This window comes from Argopecten irradians, unplaced genomic scaffold (assembly GCF_041381155.1).
Source record: "Argopecten irradians isolate NY unplaced genomic scaffold, Ai_NY scaffold_0421, whole genome shotgun sequence".
NCBI lineage: Eukaryota > Metazoa > Mollusca > Bivalvia > Pectinida > Pectinidae > Argopecten > Argopecten irradians.
In genome coordinates this window covers 25,661-53,083 of record NW_027187888.1, presented here as the reverse complement: position 1 = coordinate 53,083, position 27,423 = coordinate 25,661, and the positions used below count along the sequence as shown (strand labels likewise).

General features: G+C 34.4%; 1 protein-coding gene across 17 annotated transcripts; it reads left to right on the top strand.

Moving 5' to 3' along the window:
• The first annotated feature begins 16,792 nt into the window (after nucleotides 1-16,792).
• On the top strand, nucleotides 16,793-27,423 carry LOC138312677 (uncharacterized). 17 transcript variants are annotated; one of them, XR_011207021.1, is made up of 6 exons: nucleotides 16,793-17,054; nucleotides 18,233-18,361; nucleotides 22,001-22,096; nucleotides 23,354-23,474; nucleotides 23,825-23,917; nucleotides 24,956-27,423. XR_011207021.1 is itself a non-coding variant. In XM_069253463.1 (6 exons), exons 1-4 carry the CDS (start codon nucleotides 17,044-17,046, stop codon nucleotides 23,444-23,446), a joined length of 324 nt encoding a protein of 107 aa, XP_069109564.1. In that variant the 5' UTR covers nucleotides 16,793-17,043; the 3' UTR covers nucleotides 23,447-23,474; nucleotides 23,825-23,917; nucleotides 24,956-27,423. The 17 variants fall into 17 exon arrangements, 6 of the variants coding, with proteins under 6 accessions (XP_069109564.1, XP_069109565.1, XP_069109567.1 ...); XR_011207019.1 differs by having other exon boundaries at nucleotides 22,001-22,112; XR_011207017.1 differs by having other exon boundaries at nucleotides 22,001-22,127.

Sequence of the window (27,423 nt, the reverse complement as noted above, 5' to 3'; positions counted from 1 at the left end):
ACTGATTTATTTTCGTATTTAGAAATTTCAGATAGTGAAAAGTTTGAGCTCATTTCTAAGCAAATATATAACATTTTTTTGCTTTTTGTGTAGACACTAAACTCAAACTACATAATTTGTAATCTGATTTGGGATATTATTGGATGATTTTCAGTGAAAACTAGCATGCATATGAGTCATTCTCAGAAATGTTCCAAGTCCAACATGAAGAAAACTAAAACACTTACCTCCTTAAATAGATAAGTTTGGTTCAGAAACTTATTGAATGATCATTGTATATATCAAAAATAATATTGGTAATTACTGATAAGCTCCCAATTAGTTACTATGAAAACCAAATGATCACATGTCAAGGTCAAATGTCCATGGTGTTACCATACTTAAATACTATGATATCCTGTTTTAAAATATATTGATGTAATTAATAACTGTTCATTTCATTTCATACAAAGAAAAAGTAATAACTCATATCAAATTATATTTACTTTAATAATTCTCACCATTCAACATCCTTGTACTTTATAGCATACAGATGCTTTTCATTTTATCATGAAATGAATCAAAGAAATTATTCTTTTGAGACAAAGATTTTATTTTGGTTTTTCAATAGTTTTAAAACTTTTTGATTGTTATTAATGTGCTCTATATTTCATCATTTTGTAATATTTTTGTCCCCGTAACACTATGGACATTGATTGAATACCACTGACAAAGGTAACACAAATGTTATTTGACCATGGTGTTACCAGATTGAAATGTTTTGTATAGTTCTTGATCATCATAATGGCATTCATTAGAGATTAAGAATGGACTAGATAGATATAATACTATGATATCAAAGAGTTTCAAGTATATCTAATGTTAAAAAGGGAGTAAAAAAGCAGTATTTCTTTGTCTTTGTCTGTGGTGTTACTTTGTTTCTCCATAGTGTTACCAGTACTAAATTTTAAATGTGATGGTACTGTTGCCGATTATATTTGTGATTCATTATTTTGAAATTCATTTCATCTATGGGAATGTATACATCAAATATCATAACAATCAAATGACAAGGAGTCTTAAATTTCTTCTTTTATACTCTTTTTTGTATGTGGTGTTACCAAATAGTGTTAGTATAGTGTTACTGTTTTATCACTATTTGGTAAGACCAAGGAAAGTAACACCACAGACGTTTTCTTCATTTATTTCAGATTTTCATTTCATCTTAGTACAAACTATAACATCTCAATTTGAACTAACTAGTAGTTCCTTTAAAATACAAACAGAGAGTTTTGTTAAAAATACATGTCATGATTCAAATAATAATTGGTAACACCATTACTACCGAAATGTTCATTGATAGCAGACACGTCATTGATTTGATTTAATTAAAAAAAAATCCCCTCTCTTAGACTTAAGTCATCATGTGTCAAATATATATGGAGTAGATGCGTAGTTAATACATTATGGATAATAGTACTTATCCTTCCCATCTTTTAAACCAAAACAAGAGATCCCAGAGGGATCTTGGCGCCCACCAAAGAATGATCTATGTCTGACAAGGGAAAGGGAGATCTTTTCCCTGCTTTTCAAACTTTTTCAAAAATACTGCATATAAAATTTGACACAGATCGCTTGAGTACTTTCTGAAAAATAGCGGTAACAAACTTCAACGATGAAATCCAAGATGGCAGGCGGTTGGCCATCATATTGACCGATCAGTCCAAAAAGTTACTATGTACAACTAAGGGCCCAAGGGGAACCTGCATATGGAATTTGAGAGAGATCCCTTCAGTAATTTCTGAGAAATAGCGGTAACTATCAAAATCCAAGATGGCGGACACTCGGCCATCTTATTGACCGGTCGGTCCCAAAATGCAATATGCGCAACTAGGGCCCTAGGGGGACCTACATGTGAAATTTGAGAATGATCCCTTCAGTACTTTCCGAGAAATAGCGATAACAAGAATTGTTAACGGACGGACGGACGGAAGGACAGACCACGGACGAAAAGCGATTTGAATAAATGGTGGGCTAATTATTGTGGTTACACGACAGACATTTCTTCAAAGGACAGGCGACCTTTTTGTTAAAAATTAATCAATTTTTTTTTGACAAAACCTATTACATATTTTAAATAGTTTATGATTACCTACTAAACAAATACTAACTTAACATTTTATCACACTTAGAGGATATTTTATTTAAGTATGAATTTGGGTCATTTCTCCTGTGACAAGCCCATTTCCTGTGGTTTGATCTATTTTGAATTGAAAACAAATCATTATAATTATGTTTTTCAAAACATAGTGCATTTGAAGTTACTTTCTTTGCTCTATATAGTCAGAGTTAAGCCTCTAAGAAAACATTTCCCTGTTAAAATATTTCTAAAAAGACAATATATAGAGAAGACAGTGATTTGGAACTTTTCTGAGAATGATTCATATATTGTCTTAACATTTGACTTGTCAATACAAAGGTCATATACCATAATTTGACTAATGAAATTATTTTGAATAATATTTGAAATGAATAATATTTGCAATTGGAATAAAATTATGCTTTTAGATATGTTAAGGACCAATATGTAAACTATATTGATGCAATAAACTATATTGATGCGGAAAGGTAATTCAAATGCCAATTGCCAGGTTAAGCTGGCTGATGTTTCTTTATCATTAGTTTATCTGAACCACTTGTGTAGAGGCACCAGTGTCAGCAGCATGTTTATGGGACCCATGATTAAAGATAATAATGACACTCCTCTGTCCATAATTGAGTATACTGGTGGGATGGGCCTGCATTCCTTCTCCTCCCCCTCTCCCCATCTGGTCTTATTCAGAGTGGAGTTCAATGCATAATAGTGTAATATAATAGTGTAAGGCACACGCCTCTATAGATGGCTGGCCGACAGCACTGGTAAAAACACAACTCCTACAAAATGTGTTTCGTACCTAAATATCCATTGATTAAGTACAAATCTACCGTACAAATAACATTTTCTGAAATATATTTGTCATGTCAGAGTAATTACTTAATAATATACATGACTGGAATTATATCACTCAAGGTGATTAATGGGTATTGTTTACATCTTGACATTCAATTAAGGACTGCTCGGTCAGCAGGGACAGTTATCAGCTCCCATGGGTGTCTGATGTATTAATCATAACCAATGCTGAGCCTGCATCACTATAGACTGCTTATATTTAGCATTTAGCTCACCTTTCCTTTCGTCTTTTCAATTAAAATGTAAATCAATTATTTAGAGTTAACTATTGAGACCCAGCCTTATAATAATAGGTAACTTGTTGACTCATCTGGGGTCATATGTAATTTATTGCCATTACTGTTAAATAATGAGTTCTATGTTAAAGTTATATGTGCCATAACTGGGCGAACACTTAGACATGCTATTTGTACCGTTGTTAATCTATTGAAAACCATCAGGTTTGTTGAATTAAGCTTTGAAAATCATACAAATGGCTTCAGATGCCTTATTAACTTAGTTACAAAACAGAAATTATGTACTGTGAAATTGTTTTTTATGTCTTACATATGTTAAGATGGAAATATATTTGCAGAATTCACTTTAAAATTACTAATGACATTTTCAGCTTTTATTCGTAAATGTAAAATTGAAACCTATGCATTGAAAGTTCTGTAATTTTCAAAAAAATCTGCGACATATACCAGCTGGTATAGGTGGAAATCGTTGTCTCTGTTGTTGTGAGTACATGATTAGACGGTAATTAACAGACACAGTGACTATATTCAAATGTAGATGAATGACTTCACATATTATGCCCTATCTCTCATTGTAGTTTTGACGAAGAAATTTGTGATATATGTAGCTGTGTTAACTATATTTGTAAAATCAATGAATTTTCAATTTCTAAACATAAACATATATTTGACCATCAAATTGCACTATGCTATATCCGTGTTAACAAATCACGATTTACATTTTTTTCATTATTTCATTAAAATATGTAAGATAGTTGTCAGACTTTAGCCTCTTTTAAAAATAGCCTAATTAACCCCATGTATGCCCAGCCCCTCAGACCCCGAGAGATGAGCCTGTATAGTCATCAACTGTACGTTCAATTATCAATCTTTATTACCGCATAAGGATGTTCATACCTGTGAAATATTAGTAGTATTCAACGTTAAAGCTTAGTTTAAGATAAAAAGTCGTCTACATTAAAATAGTAAAATTAATTAATCTCTTTCACTCACGACTAAATCCTCCATTATATCCCCACATCCTCCATGGATTACAGTTTAATAGCAATGAGTTTATCTGAAATGTACCAATATCATATGAATTTCTTTTTGAGATATTGAGCTTAAAATACTTACATGCAACTGTTTGTTTCCTTTTTGTATCAAATAGTTATGTTTATTAGTTCAATTTTGTCAAAGATAAATGTATGATGCATGCAAATTGGAACACAATTGTTTTACATGAACATAGATCTATGAAAGTATCAGAATGTAATCATACCTATTTCCCCAATGAACTACTTGATTAATCAATCTATCGCAGATGTAGGGATACTGTAGCGGACATAATCTGCCCAAGGCCATGTCAAATAGGGCCTAGTATTCTGACATGTTTATTTTGGGGGCCAACCATATCCAATTTCATAAAGGGATTGCATGAGCCGCCTCAAATCGGTTTCTCGAACTTGACCAACATTTATCATTACACTCACACTTTAGCAAGTCATAGTGAAGGTTTAAATAGAAATCAAGGATGGAACACTGGTGCGTCATCAGATCTGGAAAACGTTTTATTGTTAGAGATGAGGAGAAGAATTTGGGGGAAATAAGTGATGTTGTTGCTAGCAGAGCCATTGGTAGTGTCAATGTAAGTACCGCGTATTACTTTTGATACACTGAATATAAAACATTTAATAAAAATTACTTTTGTGCAGAGAGTATATAAATTTTCAATAAAGTTTACAAAGCATCATTTAGTATTACATTGCATTGATTGTAAATACGTATACTTTATACACAAAACGTGTATTTTGAACTTTTTACATAAACATTTATGCATACATATTATACATTAGAAGACATATACTATATTAAATAGAAGAAACAAAAAGTATGTGTCAAGTTTTTATATATTACTACTTTTTGTCTGTAAGATTATTATTATATACATAATATATTTATATACATACCTAGTACCAGTTTTTAATAGTCCTTATTTTGTTTAGAGGTTGTGCCGGATCTACATGTATGTAGTATGATGTTGACATTAAATAATAAAGTAACGTCTAAATTGTTGATATTTATCAATTTTGTAGTTATACAATGTTGTATTTATATATTTTTTTTACTCCTTTCGCAGCTAAAAATCACTGGAGAGGATCAACTTTTATCCTTATCACTTTGTAAATATAAGCCAGGCCCAAATGATTCATTCTCATCCTGCCTGTCATCACGCACTCGATTTGTTGAAAAGTGGAATGAAATATCCAAAGGTATGTAATGATTAGCTGTATGTGCATGCATTAAAATCATATAAGAAGTGTTAGGCATGAGCAGAGTGTGATATAAAATTACAAAAGTTACCTCTACCATGATGTATAAAAATGTACATATGAAGGCCCTCGGACACCCTCTCCAATAAATATAATTTTGTTTGCCTGTGTACCATTATTGCAATCTATTGAACCGGCTTAAATATATTTGTCTTTATATACATAGATATATTTTTCCTCCACAAGACGATTCTATATTTTTTTTCGATACTCATTTTATTGTCCAAATTATTTTGAGACAAAAAAAAAAAAACAGTTTTTTTTTGTTCAGAATTAGAGCTTTCAGTTTATATTCTGTATGTGTGAGCAAAAAAAAATACCCAGGCATGCATTTGCATTATATGAGCATCTTATTTTCGATTGATTTTTAAGACAGACCACATCAAAATACCAGTAATCAAAATTTTAAAATACATCCTTAAAAAGAATCGACTTTAACATTAGCCAAGTGCAAATGGAGATCAAGGAAAACGTGTAAAGATAACCACTGGTATATTTCTCTGTAGTTAGTAACTTAAAAAAAACGTTTTTCAGTGGGATTTCAATGCACTAAAACACATGTACATATATTATATACGTTAAGTTAGTATATTTCCTCTGCACCGAACTCATAAATTTATAGTGAAAGTGGTTAAGTTCTTAATAAGTTTATGTTCGGTACTATTTGATAATTCGTACCTTTGTATTTTATGTGTACTAAATTTATAAATCTATATTTTTTCAAAGACGTAAAATTTGATTTTGAAAAGAAATTTCTGCGTTATGTGTGTGAATATTGTAAAACACTAAATACCTGACTGGATATATTTCAACAAGCACATATTTTGACATGCTGTATATAAATTATGCACATGTACCTGAGTATAATGGCATATGAAACATTGCAAAAATTCATGAATCATACATTTATCCTCAAGATTTTTGCTTAGGCCAAAAAAAAAGTAATATGTCTGTTTAGGGTTACCTGACCGAACCTAATCTTTTACCCCTGACACTAATTTTTTTTTCACTTTTCTACAGAAAAAAATAAAAGTCCAAAATTCTATCTTAGACTCCAGTTCCGGCCATTATTTTAGAGTGAAAGAAAAAAAAAACAAATCCTCCCAACCTACCAACCCTATATTTTTGCCAATGTAACCCTAAACAGACATATTTTGTTTTGGGCCTTAGAAATATGTACATCTGTATTCATTAAATATAAATATAAATATTCTTCAAAACTTTCTGTCATATGTGCCGTACGTATTTGTCATACACATGAATTAAAATAAACTTGTTTTCACAAGAACAAATAAGAGCACAAAATGATTTTGGCAGTACTGCCAAAACTCATTATGTTTACATCTATAGTAGGGAAAAATGACTAAAGTGATCATTAGCTGTAATTAGATATGACGCAAAACATAAGATGATTATTCGTATGCATAAACTAGATATGTCTTATTTTGTGATGAGTCAAAAATAACTTGATATTGCTATCAATAAAACACTTAAATAAAGAAATCCAAAATGTTGAAAGATAGGGTAATTGAAATGTCATTGTCGTGCATTGTTTGTCATAGTTTGAGACCGGACATTTTGACTGTTGATTGTGACCAACCTCAAATGAGTCAAATACCCCGTATTCCTCAAACTATTGACCTGGTCCCCTGCTGTTCAAGTTATAGGGGTTTTACTGTATATTTTAATGTTGAAGGATGTAAAGTAACAATACGCACGACGGAGTATGGTTTAACGAATGATCAAGATCTTTTGTATGTGTGTACTTTTCACTTGATGCATAAAAACATTATTTGATGCTCCTTAGTTATTTAATGTTTTTCACAATTTGCTAAATGAAATTCATATTTGCTAAAGAGAAAAAAATAACTTTCGCAACTTTTGCTAAGCAAACTGGAAAGTTAGTGTAAGCCCAGATACTATATTGGTATATCAATGTCATTGCCTCTGTGTGTTATTGTTTATTTTTGTGAATACATTGTCCATACTCTTTTTGTTTGATTTTGATAAGGGGATAGATTGCCTCGAAAATTTGACAACTACAGCACCATGACAAAAGTATTCGCGATTTTTTAAAATGGCGGCTCTGCCGCTCTGTGCGCTTCGGGCGATTAAAGGGGTATAACTCGTACAGAAATGTATATTTTTGGCTAATTTTTTTATATGACGTCGCAGATGACGTAACTGATGTCATTTGTCAAAGACAGACGTCAGCTTACTAAAATACCAACGTAAACAAAGCCACGTAAAGATGGGGAGGAAATCGGCGGAAGTTTCGTCTGATATGAAAAAAGTTATAATAGAAATGAAGTCATACGGACATAAAACTTCAGAGTTGGTGAAGGCAACAGGAATACCAGAATCTATGATTAGATCCATATGGAAAAGGTATTTGGAAAGGGGAACTCTGGAAAACAAAGCAAGAACAGGTAGGCCGTCTAAGTTGTCAACGAGAGACAACATGGCTTTTTCGTTACACAAAAACAAACAGAGGCAAAGTATTGACGGAAATAACTAATGAATTAAATGAAAGATTGGATGTACAAAATACAATAAATAGTCTAACTGTTCAATGATTTCTTCATAAAAAGGATTTGAAGCGCAGAGTTGTCAGAAAAAAGATGGCTGTTTCGGAAGTAAATCGTAAAAAACGTTTAAGCTGGTGTTTAGAAAAAAGACGACTTAGTGTGGAACAATATTGGAAAACTATAATATTTTCTGATGAAAGTCAGGTTGTAATAGGTGATAATCACCGTGTATATGTGTGGAGAACAGCCTGTGAATCTTTTCTACCAGAGTGCATGTGCCCTCCCCGTCAGCGCCGGATATCTGTTATGGTGTGGGGATGCATCACATATTATGGTGTAGGAACTCTTTGTAAAGTTGATAGAAATATAAATGCCCAGAAATACATAAATATACTAGATGACAATCTTTGGCCTGTTATCGCTCAGCATTTCGCCGACAAAATATATAGATTCCAAGACGACAATGCCTCCGTACATCGGGCACATGTTACAAACGAATTTAAGCTGCAAAATAATATACCAACCATTATATGGCCTGCACAATCACCAGACATTAATATTATTGAAAATTTGTGGCTTAGAATCAAAAGCACTTTGCAAAACAACGCCCGGAAAATCGGATCTGCAGACCAGCTGTTTCTAGCGATTTCCGATATATGGGTTTCATTCACTCTGCAATACGTCAGATCTTTATAAATTCAATACCTCGCCGTTTGTTGGCAGTTATCAAGTCCAAAGGTCACCTCACAAAATACTAGGTAAGTGCAATTATTTTAATGTTGTTTATATAACGTTTTCCATCAGCGATGCTTAATGAAATGACGTCCGCCATCTTGGAAAATCGCAAATACTTTTGTCATGGCGCTGTATATTATTATATCAGTTACTGTTGCAACGCGACTACAGTAGCCATACAGGAAAGGAACATGATCTTGCGCAGTAGTCCGCTAAACCTGCCTATATTATTAGGCTTTTTAAATTTAAAAATAAAAAATAAAATAAATTTAAAAAGCCTAATAATATAGGCAGGTTTTGCGACTACTTGCGCGGCACATGATCTTGTGCACTGGTAATTTAATTCAGCTAATTTTAATAAAGTAACAAACTTATTTAGACATAAAAAGTATAGAATGGCAATGTAAATTCTGATACAATCTCAGTTTTTAGTCTAAGGTGCAGACGTACCGTGTTACAATGGGGCGATAGTGGAAGAATGGCGGAAAGTGACTCCTGATTTAAAAAGTCTCCATCGGTTTTTTTTATTTGACATTTTTAAAAATTGCAGTCTGATTTATAATTCAATTATTTTGTTTTTCATTGAAATTAGAATGGTCAGCTAAATAAATTGAATATCATAGTATGATTAAAATTGGATTATAGTGTACTGCGCAAGATCACGTGCCGTGTTTACAGTTCAAACATGGGATAACAGCTGTTAAGTATGGAAGGCCGTTTCCGGATAAAATACCAAAAGTACTTAAGTACATAACTTTAACAACTTAATTAACTTTTATGTCCACTAAAGTGTCTCTTTTTCACACTTAAGTACATCATTTTCGTACTTAAGTGCTAAAATATGTACATAATTGATGTACATAATGGTCAGGTTTTTTCGCACTTAAGTGTTGATTCTAAGCACTTAAAGGCCGGGCACGACCTACTTAAAAAACCGGGTGGTTGGCAATTAAGCCGATAAGGAAGAAGGCGGGACTATACTTATAGTGCATAGAGACCAGCCTCTGGTACAGCTTGTAAACACTACCACATGGGTCTAAACCACATGGTCAGTGTATACTGTAGATGGTGAGGGAAGATTACTGCTAGCATAGAATAGAATAAAATTGTTTTATAAGTGGTATAAGATATTTGTTTGGTATGATAGTGTTTAAAGTTCTATTAAAGAAGTATTTTTTGTAGCCTTTTATTTAATAAAGCAAATTTAAAATCGTACATCATTAAATAAAGTTCCTTTTGTTAGTTATGGAATTATAATAAATGTTTTTTATAATCAGGCTGCATACGATCAAACCTACTTTAGAAAACAACTGAAGAGTTATATATGCATTTTCTTTATAACAATATAATACCAAATTCAACCTTTATAAGGAATGTGCAATGATGAACAATTTTGAATATGTAATCCAAAGCTGAAATGGATGTAATGTATTTAATAGATTACACTCCCTTCACAACATTCCTCTGTAACATGAAACTGAAATTCCATGCCCTTTATTTTCCATCCGGTCAATGCTAAAGACTGACCATCAGTCTCCCTCGAGACACTTAGTAAGGGGTTATAGATAACAAAACTAGGGCATCGTCTGATGGTGATGGAAATTCCCAGAGTTTGTGCAACTTTTGATGCTTGAACACAAACAGGAGACAAATAATATAAGGATTTAGAAATAAGAGTGAACAATGGAAACACCAAGGAAGTAATATGATTTGTGATTTAACAATTAAGGCAAAGATGAGCTTGTGAGTAGGGATTGTTGAAGATTAAGACAGATATGGCGGGAAACGACATACACAGAAAGGACATGTAAAAAGCTGATAATACAAAGGAATGGTTAAATGTTGATGGCTTTGGATACTCCTTAACCACATGAATTTATTCTTAGATGAGAATCACCTCTCATGTAGAAACAAAAAGTGGTTGGTCATCAATGTGTTATAGTGTGAAATCATACCGCCTTTGGGTGAAATATGAACCATTGACTAGAAGCTCTGTGTTGTATTTGATTTGTATCATTAACATTACTGGATTATGGATAGTACATCAACTATGGTATTTACTCTGGTAAATTGGATAAAACCTAGTGTGAGATTCTGGATATTAGCGCCAAAACTGAGATAAGGTAGGGTAACTTGTTTACTCAGCAATGCGTAGCCTAGACCATAGCAACACCAGTGTGTCTGTAAACATCCGCTATAAACTTCCGGTGAGATCAACGGCAAAATTCAAACTTTGATTGACAGGACCCTTATCTTGCCAAATACATTCTATATAAATTGAAATAACTACTAAAAGATAATTTTGATAAGAAAACCATTTACATATTCAGATTCCTTACTAAAATATGAATTGCCATGACAGAAATTAATATAAAGGTGTTAATGAAAAACATGAAATAAAAGAAAATCTTTCTCTGAAGTGAGAGCTGCCAAAATTTTGTATTTCCAGCCATTTTCTCAAGTTGTCTCCCTTTTATACCCCGTGCCCGGCCTTTAAGTAAAAAGTATACATAATGACATAATTGTTTAACTTCATTATGTATTTGCCTTTTGCCATTATGTACCATGTAAACATGCGCTGGCATGTGTTGAAATTTAACTCACCACGTGCAACGCCGTTACACGAGTCCCAACAGATCTGGGCAAGTTCCGCTTGAGATGTGGCTTCTGTTTCTTCTATTGCTACATGCCATCTCTGAATTTAATTCCCTATAGATATCCTAGGATGCTATCGATTCCATTATAATTTCCTCCACTTTGTTGCCGATTCAGACATATTTTTTTTATCTTACACGCTTTCGTTCGATCTGCAGCCATTTTGTTTACTTTTCGTGCGTAACAATGCGCATGCGCGAAACTTCGACAAACACAATCCATCGCAGCTTTATTTGCATACTATTTTGTCTGACGGACACCGTAATAAATCAAGGATTTCCTTCAATTTTGTATTCAAGACACATTTATTCAATCTCAAACGCATAAAGAAATTAAATTGAGGTATTTTTGATATGTTTTTACATCTTTTCTTACGTTTATCGGATTTTACAAAAAAAAATGTTTATTTGGTTGGGCGAAACCTCCCTTTAAGACTTATAGTTATATACGCCACAATGTGGCATTTCAACACAAATGTCATCAAAAAATCAAATCTAAATCTTCATCAATGAAATTCAAGTTTGAAATAAGATGAACTTCAGTCTTATTGGGATTAAAAGATGCAAGCGATGCTTTTGCCCACCTGTTTATCTTATCTAAATCGCTATTAAGTACATATTCAATTTCTCTGCATGAAGATGAGGATTTTAATAGTTTTATCGTCTGCAAAAAGACATGTAGAAGATTCAAGCTCGGCAATATTGTTCAGAAAAATGACAAAAAGAAGAGGACCGAGTATTGAGCCTTGAAGGACTCCAGCCTTAATCATACCTATTTCAGATAATGGATTATTGTTATTACTTTTTGTTATCGGAAAAATAAGATAATTTTCCAACCATAACAAGAATTATCCTGAAATACCATTGTTATTTTACAAGTTCACCTTTGTGCCAGACCCAGTCATAAGCTTTTGAAATATCACAATAAACTTACAAGTAATTTTTTTCTCTTCCATAGGTACTACACTGGAACACAAGCAGCATATACATGGCTAGGTACTAGAATACATGCACTATACATATATGGGTACTGGAAACACAAGCACCATACATATCTAGGATCTAACGTCATTGTACCCAAATTGATACTGTACCCAAATTGATACCCTAATTGAAAAAAATTACCTAAAACATTTGTGTTGTTAAAGTTTACCTCATTTCTCAGTGATGATATCAAAGATACATTCAGTATAGTTCAGTTTAATAAACACAACTGCATCCCCTTTAGAAAATAAGATTACAAAAATCTATATACATTGATTTTTCTTAATTTTATGAAAATTTTCTTGCTGGGTATCAATTTGGGTACACATCATGTGACAAAACTAGAAATTTCGACACATGCTATTAATCGTTTTAACAGTAAAAATAAGCACTGTAATAACAAAAACAAAGCATCAAAATAAAGTTTTTATGCTCTTTTTGAAAACAAAACAGAAAAAAAAAGTGAAGCACACCAAGCAACAAATGTCATATAAGAGAAATCTGAGTGTATTGGTATCAATTTGGGTACATTAGCACCATACATGGCTAGGTACTAGAATACATGCACCATACATATATGGGTACTGGAACACAAGCACCATACATATCTAGGTTCTAGAACACAAGCACCATATATGGCTAGGTACTAGAATACATGCACCATACATATATATTTAAACTTGCTAGGCTTGTTCACTATACGCAAGTACTAGCCGATTTTGTTTACCATAACTGCATGGTAACATTGAACTTTGAACTTGCGTATGAAAATGTTCTATGCAACGTAAAGGGGCTACTTTTTTAAGGAAACACATGGCTTTGTTTACATTTTGACGCAACATTACGTGTGTATTGTTGTTTTTCATAGAAATTAGGAAAAATATGAACAATGCATATATGTTTTATATTTAAACATAATACAAACATTTTTTTAAATTAACAATTGTATAAAGAAACGGGAAAAATATCCCGACCGGGGCGACGTGCCCCATAGAATATATTCTTATAGGAATTGCTCCATACAAGCATGGTTAACATAAAAACGAAATCCAATCCCTATATAGGTACTAGAACACAAGCACCATACATATCTAGGTACTACAACATACATATCTAGGTACTAGAACACGAGCACCATACATATATGGGTACTAGAACACAAGCACCATACATATTTAAGTACTAGAACACTAGCACCATACATATCTAGGTACTACAACATACATATCTAGGTACTAGAACACGAGCACCATACATATATGGGTACTAGAACACAAGCACCATACACATATGGAACTAGAACACAAGCACCATACATATCAAGGTACTAGAACACTAGCACCATACATATCTAGGTACTAGAACACTAGCCCCATACATATGTAGGTACTAGAACACTAGCACCATACATATCTAGGTACTAGAACACAAGCACCCTATATATCTAGGTACTAGAACACTAGCCCCATACGTTTCTAGGTTCTAGAACACAAGCACAATATATATCTAGGTTCTTGAACACGAGCACCATACATATCTAGGTACTACAACATACATATCTAGGTACTAGAAACACGAGCAACATACATAGATGGGTATTAGAACACAAGCACCATACATATTTAGGTACTAGAACACTAGCACCATACATATCTAGGTACTACAACATACATATATAGGTACTAGAACACGAGCACCATACATATATGGGTACTAGAACACAAGCACCATACACATATGGAACTAGAACACAAGCACCATACATATCAAGGTACTAGAACACTAGCACCATACTTATCTAGAACACAAGCTCCATACATATGTACGTGCTAGAACATTAGCACCATACATATTTAGGTACTAGAACACAAGCACCATACATATGTAGGTACTAAAACATTAGCACCATACATATTTAGGCACTAGAACACAAGTACCATACATATGTAGGTACTAGAACACTAGCACCATACATATGTAGGTACTAGAACACAAGCACCGTACATATCTAGGTACTAGAACACAAGCACCATACATATGTAGGTACTAGAACACCTAGCACTATACATATCTAGGTACTAGAACACAAGCACCATACATATCTAGGTACTAGAACACGAGCACCATACATATCTAGGTACTAAAACACTAGCACCATACATATCTAGGTACTAGAACACTAGCACCATACATATCTAGGTACTAGAACACTAGCACCATACATATCTAGGTACTAGAACACAAGCACCATACATATCTAGGTACTAGAACACAAGCACCATACATATCTATGTACTACACTAACACATTTGTAGAAAATGTTTTAACAGGTGCATATTTCTTACAAGAAAAACGATGGCCATAGGACAATACCCTGTTGAACTCAACAATTGGACAGTGAAATTCACAATAGTTCATAATTATGTAATATTAAACTCAACGTTTTTACCTGCAGATGACCACCCATTGGCCAATGACAATTTAGTGGAAAATCAGAGCATATATAATATAGCTAATTAATAGCATTTCAATATACAATGTAGTTGCATTCCCGACCATATAATATCATATTAACGCTAATGTTTAAATAAATTAATAAACTCAAGCAATAAATCTGATGGGAATTAATTTAGTGTTTAAACGTAATCAGTGTTAATTATAAAATGAGAAAGAAAACGATGTGGATGCACGGGAGTACGGGAGTCTATGCGAGTCTAAACTTTCGTTTTTCTTTACCTTCACAACGTAAACTGCCACGTACTACTACGGAGCCCGCGAAGGGACATGGAAATATATTTATTAATCCGTGCACACGTATTGTCAATCAGTTCGCACGGATTACTAATCCGTGCACACGGTTTACTAATCCGTGCACACGGTTTGTCTATCCGTCCGCACGGTTTGTCAATCCGTTCGCACGGATTACTAATCCGTGCACACGGTTTGTCAATCCGTGCACACGGTTTGTCAATCCGTGCACACGGTTTGCCAATCCGTCCGCACGGTTTGTCAATCCGTGCACACGGTTTACTAATCCGTGCACACGGTTTACCAACCCGTGCACACGGTTTGCCAATCCGTCCGCACGGTTTGTCAATTCGTTCGCACGGATTAGTAATCCGTGCACACGGTATGTGAATCCGTGCACACGGTTTACCAATCCGTGCACACGGTTTGTCAATCCGTGCACACGGTTTGTCAATCCGTGCACACGGTTTGTCAATCCGTCCGCACGGTTTACTAATCCGTGCACACGGTTTGACAATCCGTCCGCACGGTTTACCAATCCGTGCACACGGTTTGACAATCCGTCCGCACGGTTTACCAATCCGCCTATAATTAGACTAGATCTATGCACTGGGATTACTATCTTCACTGGACAAGGGTTCAATTCAATTCTAAGGGTTAACACGGACTTGTATTAAGGATTACACGGTCATAGAAGGTAAAGACATGCAACTTTCTCTTATATAACCTCTTTGGTCAATTCTTTGTATTATTTTGTTAGGGAGAATAGCTGTATTCTACTTCTTACTTCGTGTTAATGTAATCAAAATGATGTGAGAAAACATACCAGGTGTACAATTGTCACGTTTTTCTTCGAGTTTATACGACGTTCTTATACAATATTGTTATATATAAATTTAGAAGATAATGGCTTATAATTAAATCCAGATTTTGGGATACATATGATAAAATGTGGTATTACAGTGTATTGTCTGAAGTTTATGCAAAATATTGTATTTTTTCTGTTACAGGTATGGATGACGGATGTACGTGTATGCCATTGGACAAGCGATATTTCGTCAAATATATCCATAGAATCGCTTGATTAAAAATCATAACTTCAGTTTTGATGTGGAATATGTCCATTGGTCATTGGGATAAATCATTTAAGTCCTTTTAGCAACCCAGAGTTTCTGCAAGCTTAAAATACCCCTATAGATATTATCCACGGTGACACAACGGGCTTAGTAAACTGTTAAGTACAGTGCAGATAATTGTCAGAAATAATGAATGATCTTAGTTCCTGACCAATGAAGGGACTGTCTTCACGGAAATACAAGTGAATATAAGACATCGTTTTAAATAGATGGAACAACGTCTTAGAATGTGACGTGACAGTCGGGGAAAACTGTGTACCTTCGATATATGAGTAGTGCCTTATTATGCCATAGCCATCGAAAAGCAAGTTTCGAACTGGCAATTTATATAATTAGGGGCAGCATGCCAGCTGACGCCTGATTCACAGGGACATGAGAATTAGTTACACTTTATATAACCATGGACACACCAGAGTGCCCACAGACCATTTTAGATGTTTTAGAGGCTAGATAAAAAAAATAGGTAAAAATCCAACGCATGCTCCATATTAAATAGTCAACTATTGACTGTTGACATGGTCCTCTTAAATAGTAACCCCATGTACTATGTAAGGACTAGTTCTTTCGATACCTCTCGGATCACATCTCATACCGAGTGTGTTCCGAATATATATAGTTCCGAGTGTGTAGACGACCGCCATTTTTCCGACCCATCACTTTTCGCTTCGTGCACATAGAACTAGGAATAGTAAGAGAGAACCGTCTGATAGCTGATCACTTCATGGGAAACAGGTGGGTATATATGTAGGCCTTATATAATGTCATGAAATTCATAAGAATAATCGATTACGATATAAAAATAGGCATAGGAAAAGTTCTGATATGTCAAGACCTTGGGCTACATGTATGATTCATGTCGCTGTTTTGCCGTCTGGAACCTCCAAATATTAGCCAGATGCTAATCAGTACCAATACAAGGGTTTCAAGATATGAAAACAATTCTTACCTAGTATGTAAAATTATCTAAAATAAGATTTACAGAGATGGACCTTTAATTAGTCAAATCATCCAGTGATTGTGTCCAATGTGACAAGATATTTTGACATGATCATGATCTTTTTGTTGTCACAATCTTTTTGTTGTCACAATTGATAAGTTCTGCATTGTTTATATTAGCTCGAGATACTCTGGCCCTAACACCAGACTTAGACATTATGGCAGATACATTGTATACGTAGATGTCTGGCGTAGGGCCAGAGCGCAGTAGTACTCGAAAACCTGGAATAAGCCGACACCGTTTGGTAGCGGGACAGGTCATCTCCGATTCAGACTTACAAAAGATTACCACCGAGAATCGCCACTTACCTTAGTTTTTTCAACAAATGAATAATCTATCTACTCCTAGCCATCAGTTTCATCACGCATGCATGTTCTATAGTGTCAACACAGTAGTTTCTTTTCCGCAACTTTAAATTTCCCTCGTCGTTGTCGCCATTTTCTCGTAGTATGCATATCACCTTTATCTTGACGGATTGCTATATTTGGGTAGATATAATATTCATTTGTTGAATAGACTAACGTTAGTGGTGCTTCTCAGTGGTCAGTCTGAATCGGAGATGACCTGGCCCGATACCAAACGGTGTCGGCTTATTCCAGATTTTCGAGTACTACGTATACTGTGCTCTGGCCCTACGCCAGACATCTATCTGTCATAATGTCTAAGTCTGGTGTCGGGGCCAGAGTATCTCGGGCTATGTTTAATTAAGTATATTTTGATACGACATTTGATATAAGGTGTGGCTACATATATACAGCCTGGCGATCAGTCAATCAACGAAGGGTAGGACTAATCCACTGTAAATTGCAAATTACACAGGGGCAGATGACTTGTTTATTAGTCTCACCTGATATTTATGTGATAAAATTAATGATGTGTTCCATTGTGATTCAGGTTGTTTTTTGTTTTCTAGGGAGAAATTTACCTCTGAAATGGCAGAGATGACTGACAAGAAGGTCAAAAAGAACTGGAAGGTCATGAAAGTATCACTAGAAAAAGTGGCTGCCATTCTATATGAATCAAAGAAAATATTAGTTGTAAGGTGAAGGTCAAAGTATAGGGGACAGCAAGGTAAATGTCAAAGTACAGGGGACGGTAAGGTAAAGGTCAAAGTGTAGGAAAGGTCAAAATGTAGGGGACAGTTAGGTATAGGTCAAAGTGTAGGAAAGCATAAAGTAATATCAAAGTAAAGGGAAAAGGAAGGCCAAAGTCAAAGGATAGGGGACAGAGTAAGGTAAAGGTCAAAGTGTAGAGTACAGTAAGGTAAAGGTCAAAGTGTATGAGACTAGAAGGTAAAGGTGAAAGTGAAACAGACTAGAAAATAAAGGTCAAAGTGTAGGAGACTAGACGGTAAAGGTCAAAGTGTAGGGGACAGTAAGTTAAAGGTAAAAGTGTAGGAAAGCATAATGTAAAGGTCAGAGTTTAGGGGACAATTAGGTAAAGGTCAAAGTGTAGGAAAGGGTAAGGTAAAGGTCAAAGGGTAGGGGACAGTAAGGTAAAGGTCAAAGGGTAGGGCACTGTACGGTAAAGGTCAAAGGGTAGGAGACAAGAAAATAAAAGGTTGAAGTGAAGGAGAATAGGTCAAAGTGTAGGAACGCTAGGGCTGAAACGATTAGTAATTTTTGTATTCGATTATTCGGTCACATGTAATCGATTACTATTCGATTAATCGTTTGAATTGAAGGCAACTATATTGTTTACTACTGACTACTGAAAACGTCCGCCATGTTTATCAACTAATAATAACACCTAACGTTACCGTATAATATGACAGAGGACATGCCTTATATAATATAAGCCTACCAACAAATAAGAAAAGATTTATTGACAAAACAAACGTATTTTATCCCAAATTAGCTCTGAATTCCGTTCCTGTGTTGTCTTCCGTAACATCGTTTAAATCAAGTCTGCTAACCCGCTGTTTTGACGTGACCTTCACACGTACGACTAATCAACCAAATCTGGCCGCCACGGAGCGACATGACCAAATTTTCGCCAATGAACTTTTTTATTTCCGTGATCAAAAAAATAAAATAAATCAACAACTCTTATATTCAATTAGAATATGAACAAAAACTTTCTTTTTATATGATAAACACATGCAATAGTAAAATTTAAATGTTCAAGATTACTGCTCCTTCCGCTCCCGAGCTGCAGGTAGGGCGTTAGAATTGTACCTGCTGCCCCTATTGCATGATCGTAAGAGGCGACTAAATTTAGGATCTTATCTTTTCTTTCTTCCTAAATTACTTTATTCTTCCTAACGTCTCCCTTGACACCACCTCACTTTTGGCTTTTAGTTGAGCGCTCGCCCCTGTGAGGAAGGCTCTGGGTTCTGTCCCCTGGCCGAGACACACCAAAGTCTATAAAAGTGGTAGTTTCTGCTCCTGCTTAGCGCTCAGCATACAGGGAGTGGGACGACTGGTTCGCCCGTTGTCAGTATAATGTGACCGGGTGGGGTGTGTTTCTTGGTGTCTTCGGCGGCATGCTTCAGTGATATAGCACTATAAAAAGGGCAACAGATCCACTATACAAGAAGTCACAACACAAACATACCGCAGTCTCCCAGTACACTCACCTCGCACAACATACACGCAACACACCGCATACATGGGAGGCCGTCCTTACATGACCATAGCTGTTAATAGGACGTTAATAAATCAAACAAACAAACAAATCCCGAGCGTCCCGGCGGCGATTAGGCCTCCGTGACGTAACAACATGGAGTCGATCGCTAGTGAAAATTGGCGAACAGCGTGTTGCAAGCTTTCTCATGACATCCACTTTTTCATTGATTAATGACTTTAACATCCACAGAGACGTAATTTAACAAGTATTTCTCACATCATTTATGTTTTGTTGAGTTCAAAACATGTACATAAAGAGATGAAACTCCAGTCGGAATGGCTTACTCAGAAATCCATGATCTGTCAACGTGTTTAGTCAGCTTACAATGCACTGGCTATGCATGTTACGATTAACGATTAATAAAATCTTTAATCGATTATCAGCAATTCGCTTCATTAATCTAATCGCCTCCGATTATTCGACTAATCGTTTCAGCCCTAAGGAACGCATAAGGTAAAGGTCAAAGTGTAGGGGACAGTAAGGTAAAGGTCAAAGTACATGGGACATAAAGGTAAAGGTCAAAGTGTAGGAAAGCATAAGGTAATGACAAAGTGTAGGGGACAGGAAGGTAAAGGTCAAAGTGTAGGAAAGCGTAAAGTAATGTCAAAGTAAAGAGGAAAGGAAGGTCAATGTCAAAGGATAGGAGACAGTAAGGGAAAGGTCAAAGTGTAGGAGACCAGAAAGTAAAGGTCAAAGTGTAGGGGAATGTAAGGTAAAGGTCAAAATATAGGTGACAGTAAGATAAAGGTCAAATTATAGGGGACAGTAAGGTAAAGGTCAAAGTACAGGGGACAGTAAGGTAAAGGCCATAGTGCAGGAACGCATAAGGTAAAGGTCAAAGTGTAGGGGACAATTAGGTAAAGGTCAAAGTGAAGGAAAGTGTAAAGTAATGTCAAAGTAAAGAGGAAAGGAAGGTCAATGTCAAAGGATAGGGGACAGTAAGGTAAAGGTCAAAGTGTAGGAGACCAGAAAGTAAAGGTCAAAGTGTAGGGGAATGTAAGGTAAAGGTCAAAATATAGGTGACAGTAAGATAAAGGTCAAAGTATAGGGGACAGTAAGGTAAAGGTCAAAGTACAGGGGACAGTAAGGTAAAGGCCATAGTGCAGGAACGCATAAGGTAAAGGTCAAAGTGTAGGGGACAATTAGGTAAAGGTCAAAGTGAAGGAAAGTGTAAAGTAATGTCAAAGTAAAGGGGAAAGGAAAGTCAATGTCAAAGGATAGGGGACAGTAAGGTAAAGGTCAAAGTGTAGAGTACAGTAAGGTAAAGGTCAAAGTGTAGGGGACAATTAGGTAAAGGTTAAAGTGAAGGAGACTAGAAGGTAAAGGTCAAAGTGTAGGGGACTAGAAGGTAAAGGTCAAAGCATAGTGGACAGTAAGGTAAAGGTCAAAGTGTAGGTGACAGTTAGGTAAAGGTCAAAGTGTAGGGCACTGAAAAGTAAAGGTCAAAAGTGTAGGGGACAGTAAGGTTAAGGTCAAAGTGTAGGAAAGCATAATGTAAAGGTCAAAGTGTAGGAAAGTGTAAGGTAAAGGTCAAAGTGTAGGGCACTGAAAAGTAAAGGTCAAAAGTGTAGGAGACTAGAAGGTAAATGTCAAAGAGTAGGAAAGCGTCAAGTAAAGGTCAAAGTGTAGGTGACAATCAATCATATCTGATATCAAACATCATATGAAATTGAATCCTACTTTAACATGATGTTAGTTTCAAGACCAATCAGATAAGCTTTGAGAAAACTTTCTATTTCTACATTACTGCTCTTAAAGCTTATAAATAATCACCTTTTGAACAACTGAACCTTGATTATTAATAACACCTGACCTATATCCTTCTAGAAGCAAACTTCCTTAAAATACATAAGATGAAACATTAATATCAATCATTTCATATTTTTGATTACTAATTTAAAAGGAAATACTCCTGAAACCAGATATTTCATTTCATTTAGAATAGAAGTGTCTTTTGTATAACACTTTGACTTGAATATGATATTGGATAACAGATATCCTAAATCTAAGATGGTGTTCACTTATCGCTAGATAATTTTTACTCTCATTACAGGATGTTATGGTGATCGTGAAAATTTGTGATCATGATGACATGCTGACCAGACCTTCTTCAATGACAAAGGCACTGCAACCAGAGACATCAGTAGAGGTAACTGATGTTGAAGGTACTTTATAATATGGTAAATTTGAGATATGTTTGTTGGTCACTGCCAGGTTAATTTCTTACTCAGGCCAGATGCATTAATTCATTGATAGTTATTTATACTAGTTTTTGAACTATTGTCACTCAAAGACACCTAGTTAAAGGCCCACTACCTTACCAAAATGGCTTTTGATTTTAAAATGGAAATGTAAAATGAGATTGATACTTTTGTAGACTTGCACAATACTACACATATCACCAACTTCTGAACAATTTGATTAAAATAGATAAAATATTAAGTTTAATAATACGGGTCGTTTATGTTTCCCGCCGTCATCCTAAATACGGCGCGGTAGTTGACTATCACTGCGCCGGACGGCAAAACAGCGAAATGACTCTCTACTGTTATCATATATTACGGAGGAAATCTTGCATATGTTTGGTATTGTAAGCTCATCTAAGGCCATCGGCATATATTTTATGATGTTATTAATGTTTTTAAGAGACCTTAATGTTTTACTCAGGAAAGGTAGTGGGCCTTTAATAAAATATTGGATTTTTTGGAAATTTTGCCGTTTAGACCATGTACACAAGAGATTAAAGCCATAATTTCCTTATGAGGTGTTTGATATATGGATGTTTGCAGAATTTATTTTCCAGTGGCCGTCTTTAAAAATATACCAGTTATAATTAATTAGAATCATATTTTCAGAATAGAAATGTAGCTTTAGGACAAAATTTGCATCTGGCAACTTGCTACATATATTGATTGATTTTATTTTAAATCTGTATAATCCGGAAATCTGTCCATACCAGCCAATTATGCTTGTTCTGATGACATGCGGTTTAGATAAGTTATACTGTATATATGAAATGCAAAAGTGGATCCAATATCCTTCTGGGATGATAAATCATGGCTGACTGTCCTCTCCATTTGTGGCACAGCTAATTTGGAACTATTAGGATTTGACAAAATTGGTGGTAACCAATTTAATTAATGACATATATTAATGTATATACAGGAATATATATACATTGGGTTATATTTACACAACATGAAGCATGTACATTGTTGATAGCTCAATTTATGTCAAGATTGCACTACAACCAAACAATTATGGTAATAAACAGAGGACTACACATATTTATCTTTAGAGAAAAGATCTTCAAATATTGTATGCAATTTAACATAATCTTATAAGAGTAGATGTGATAAGTAAAGTTTAATCTCATTCTTTTTCAATTTTATTTGTATTTTTTCAGTTTCATTACTTGTGGATGCCATCGGGAAAGTCACTTGAACACAGCAGTAATAGATCACTCGCACAGACAGCATGTTATAGGCCATATTTCTGAGAAAGCCTAATTGGTGAAGCTCAAGATGGTATGGATATATCTTCAACTCATTTGATGACAAAAACATTGGAAAGTCATGCATTACAACACATATCAATCTGGTAAACTTGTTATGCAGAATGTATATATACCAGGTACATGGAATTTGATAATTTGGAAAGGGCTTGCATGTTAATAGGCATATCCTAGACCTGATGTCCAATCCATCTGATGTACATTTGTATGTAAAAACTATAAAATCTTCTTGAAATTGAAATACATGTTGTCAACCACTAGGTAAACAAGCTTACGTACCTATATCATGGATATCAGAAATATTGTTTGCTTTCATCAAGAGATTTTGCATATTATTGAAACTTATTATCTTTGAATTAACAGAAAATCTTCAGAAACTGGAAGGATAGCGACAGTAGATGCTCGGGAAAATTACATCACCAGTTTACTGAGCTACATCTGTGTCCTGCCCATTTGGTAAATAACTTAAATTGTATTGAATGTATATAGTTGAAATAATTTTGTTCTTATATCCCCTGCAACAGAGTTAGGGTATACTGGAATCATTACTTCCCTGGATGTCTGTCTTTCCACCTAGATGTCTGTATCTGCAAATATTGTCCTGACAACTGAACTGTACCAATTCTAATGAAGCTTCACAGTAATGTTGGGGACCATGTGTAGATATGCAAGAACACTTTTTTTCCCAAATAAATTAATTGCTAATGTAACCAGGTCAATATACACAGGTTTTGTAATATACTGTGAAATCATTAATTTTTGTGGGGGTTTGATTTTAATAAATGTATACCAATGTCATGTAAGTTTATGCGTTCATACATTGTAGCATGACAAGTTCAAAGATGGAAAGTATTCTTCAAACAAAGATAGTTTTCAAAATTTCGTAGACTTTATCTACATGTACCAAAGTATAAATTATTGAGTATATCTTGCATCAATCAATATGACACAATAATTGTTTGATGGAAACGCCTGTAAAAACTCTGGTTGAGTACCGCCTCTAGCATGTGATTGTATCCACTTGGGCGATCAAACAGTACAGGTGACAGTGTCGACTGTGTATTTTAACGGAAATGTGTGAGGTTTTCTCCACAAATTTAAGTGCCAACAAATAGTAAAATTTTAGAATCTATGAAAATTGAGCCCGACAAAAATAGATGATTTCACAGTAGACAATAAATCTTAGACTAATTAAATCAATCTTGTTTAAACCTGGTGGTCAAATAATGTAACACATGCATATGGATGCCTATAATTCACACGTCATATTGTTTAATAAAATCATTGTTTAATATTAATAATGGTTACCTAGGAAACACAGTATACATATACCACATACATTCACAAGTATAAATGAGGTAAATGCAGTTATAGTTATAAATATAAAAATGTTTTGTGTGCTTGTTGAGTCACTATGGATAAAAAATATTGAATTAAACTTTGCCTTTTGTCAACATAGGTATACCTATGCATATTTATTTATTTATTTACAAGCATGCAGATTTGAAGTGCTCCTGGATGAACATTTCAAGCTTCCCAAGACTGACACTACTCTTTGCTGAAGTTGAAAATTTTGTTCAGGAGCAGTCTACCAGGGTGATCAATTGTCGGTCAATTAAGAGATGTGGCTCAAGGATGTTTCGGAGGATTCCATTGAAGAAAGGAATAGCACATTTGGTCTTTTCTCAAAACTATAGATATATATTATGTAACGTTATACGGCAAATACAAATAATATGAATGCTCACATAGTCACAATTCACCCAGAATTACATTTGGTTAATTTCAGAATAATATCAAGTACAAATTTCTTAAAAATAACACAGTAGGTTAAAAAGTTGTAAAACAGAAACGTAAAACTATTTCTGAAGAAAGTAGATTAATACAATGGATGAAGCCTGGGTGGATAATGTTATCTGTACTTTGAATAAGATATCAAGAAGAAAAGCTATAGAGCTAGAAAGAAATTTTTACATAGTTTTATCAATTGTGAAGAGAAGGTTTATTTTCTTTGCCAACTGAACATGTCTCAGCTACGATGGCCAACAGCGGCTGGCAAAAAAAAACTCCTACAAAACGTTTTTTGTACTTAAATAGTCATTGATATTTAAGTACAATTTTTATTTTCTAAAAATATTTTTTGTCATGAAAAATAATTATGTACAAAATAATTATGTAGTTAAGTTAAATGGACATTTAAACCTTTGGTATATAAAGATATATAAAAGGGATAATAATTAGGCAAAAAATAGAGATTATGACCTGTTTATTACCGCTTACATTTTGTGACTTTTATGAACTTTCTCAAATATAGATAAAATTAAGTCCACTAAGAAACCAGTATTAATTCATTGTCTATGACACAGTCTATGTTTTAAGCAAGCCAAATGGAACATTCATTGTTGAATTCCTTATCTGAAAGATTAATTGTACACCTGAGAATAGGAAGATTCCATTTAAATACAGGGTTTAGCATCAGACCTGGGTTTTTTTTTACATAAATATGTGATAAAAATTTGTCACGACAAAAAATATTTTTAGAAAATATTTTTTTGTACAAAATTATTTTTCATGACAAAAAACATTTTTAGAAAATAAAAGTTGTACTTAAATATCAATGAATATTTAAGTACGAAAAACGTTTTGTAGGAGTTGTTTTTTGCCGGCCGCTATCGGCCATCGTACTCGGCTGTATAGACTGGGTGTTTTTAATGTCATTCCTGTTTGTTCATATAGGCCTAGTTTCCCAAGATTCAACATTTTTTTAGTCCACTATATCTGATTCAAATTGTGATTTGTCCATGATCTGTTCATCTGTCCTTCCTTCTGTCTTTTCTGCCATATTAAACAATTCTTGTTATAACTATTTCCCAGAAAGTACAAAAGAGGTCTATCTCAAATTTCATATGTAGGTTTGCCTTGGTGACTAGTTTTGCATATTGTATTTTATTATTGATTGGATAACAAAATGGCCAACTAGCAGCCATTTTGGATTTTGACAATTATCACTATTTTTCAGAAAGTATTGAAGGTATCTATTTGCTAAAAATTTAAACTTCTTCAACATATATTAATTAGCATCAGGTCATAGATAATAGGTTTTTTTATGTCATATTTTGTTTTTAAAAGTTATTTGCTATAGCTATCAAATGTATAATTATCATAAGAGTCAATATTATTCTATTATGGCCCTTTCCCTCGGAACTGTTCTCCTATAGTGTTGTCTGGCGAGGTATAGTCCCCGAGTCGAAGACAAGGGCACTATACCTCGCCAGACAACACTATAGGAGAACAGTTCCTGAGGGAAAGGGCAATAATAGATTTAGTACGTCACATGACATTCATTATGACGTCATATATTTGGTCGCGAGTTCATTCCCGGGGGACTATACTTTGGTATAGTTCCCGTAGTCAGGTATAGTCTCCCGTAGTCAAGAAGGACAGGGAACTGTCGCAAAATAGACCATGGCTGTTATCCAATCGCATTCCTAGTAATTATCATGTGATGTACTAAATATATATAATTCACATCTATAATAAGAACCCTGTCTTAAATTTACCCGAAATAGTTCGTTTTATTTCATCAAATTGTAAAATAACTCATTTTTTTCAACTATACTATCATGTTTCAATTTATAAACATCTCATTAATTTTCTTTTCCAATGGATGTGTGGAGTGCATACAGTCTCATTTGAATAATATGTTTCATATAACATTATGTATCATATTGTATTGATAGTCTGAGTATAAATCCCATTTGATATAGTTATACATGTAGTTGACCATTTTGCAAACGTAACATGTTATATGGTTAGTTTTGCACATTACCTATCTGTCTTTTCCTAAGTGAGGGTGTGGGACGAGGGTGCTTTCACAGTATTTAATCATTCTTCAGTGATGCATAACTTAATTTGTACATTATTATTACATTATGTAGTTGAATAAACTATAACTAAACTTA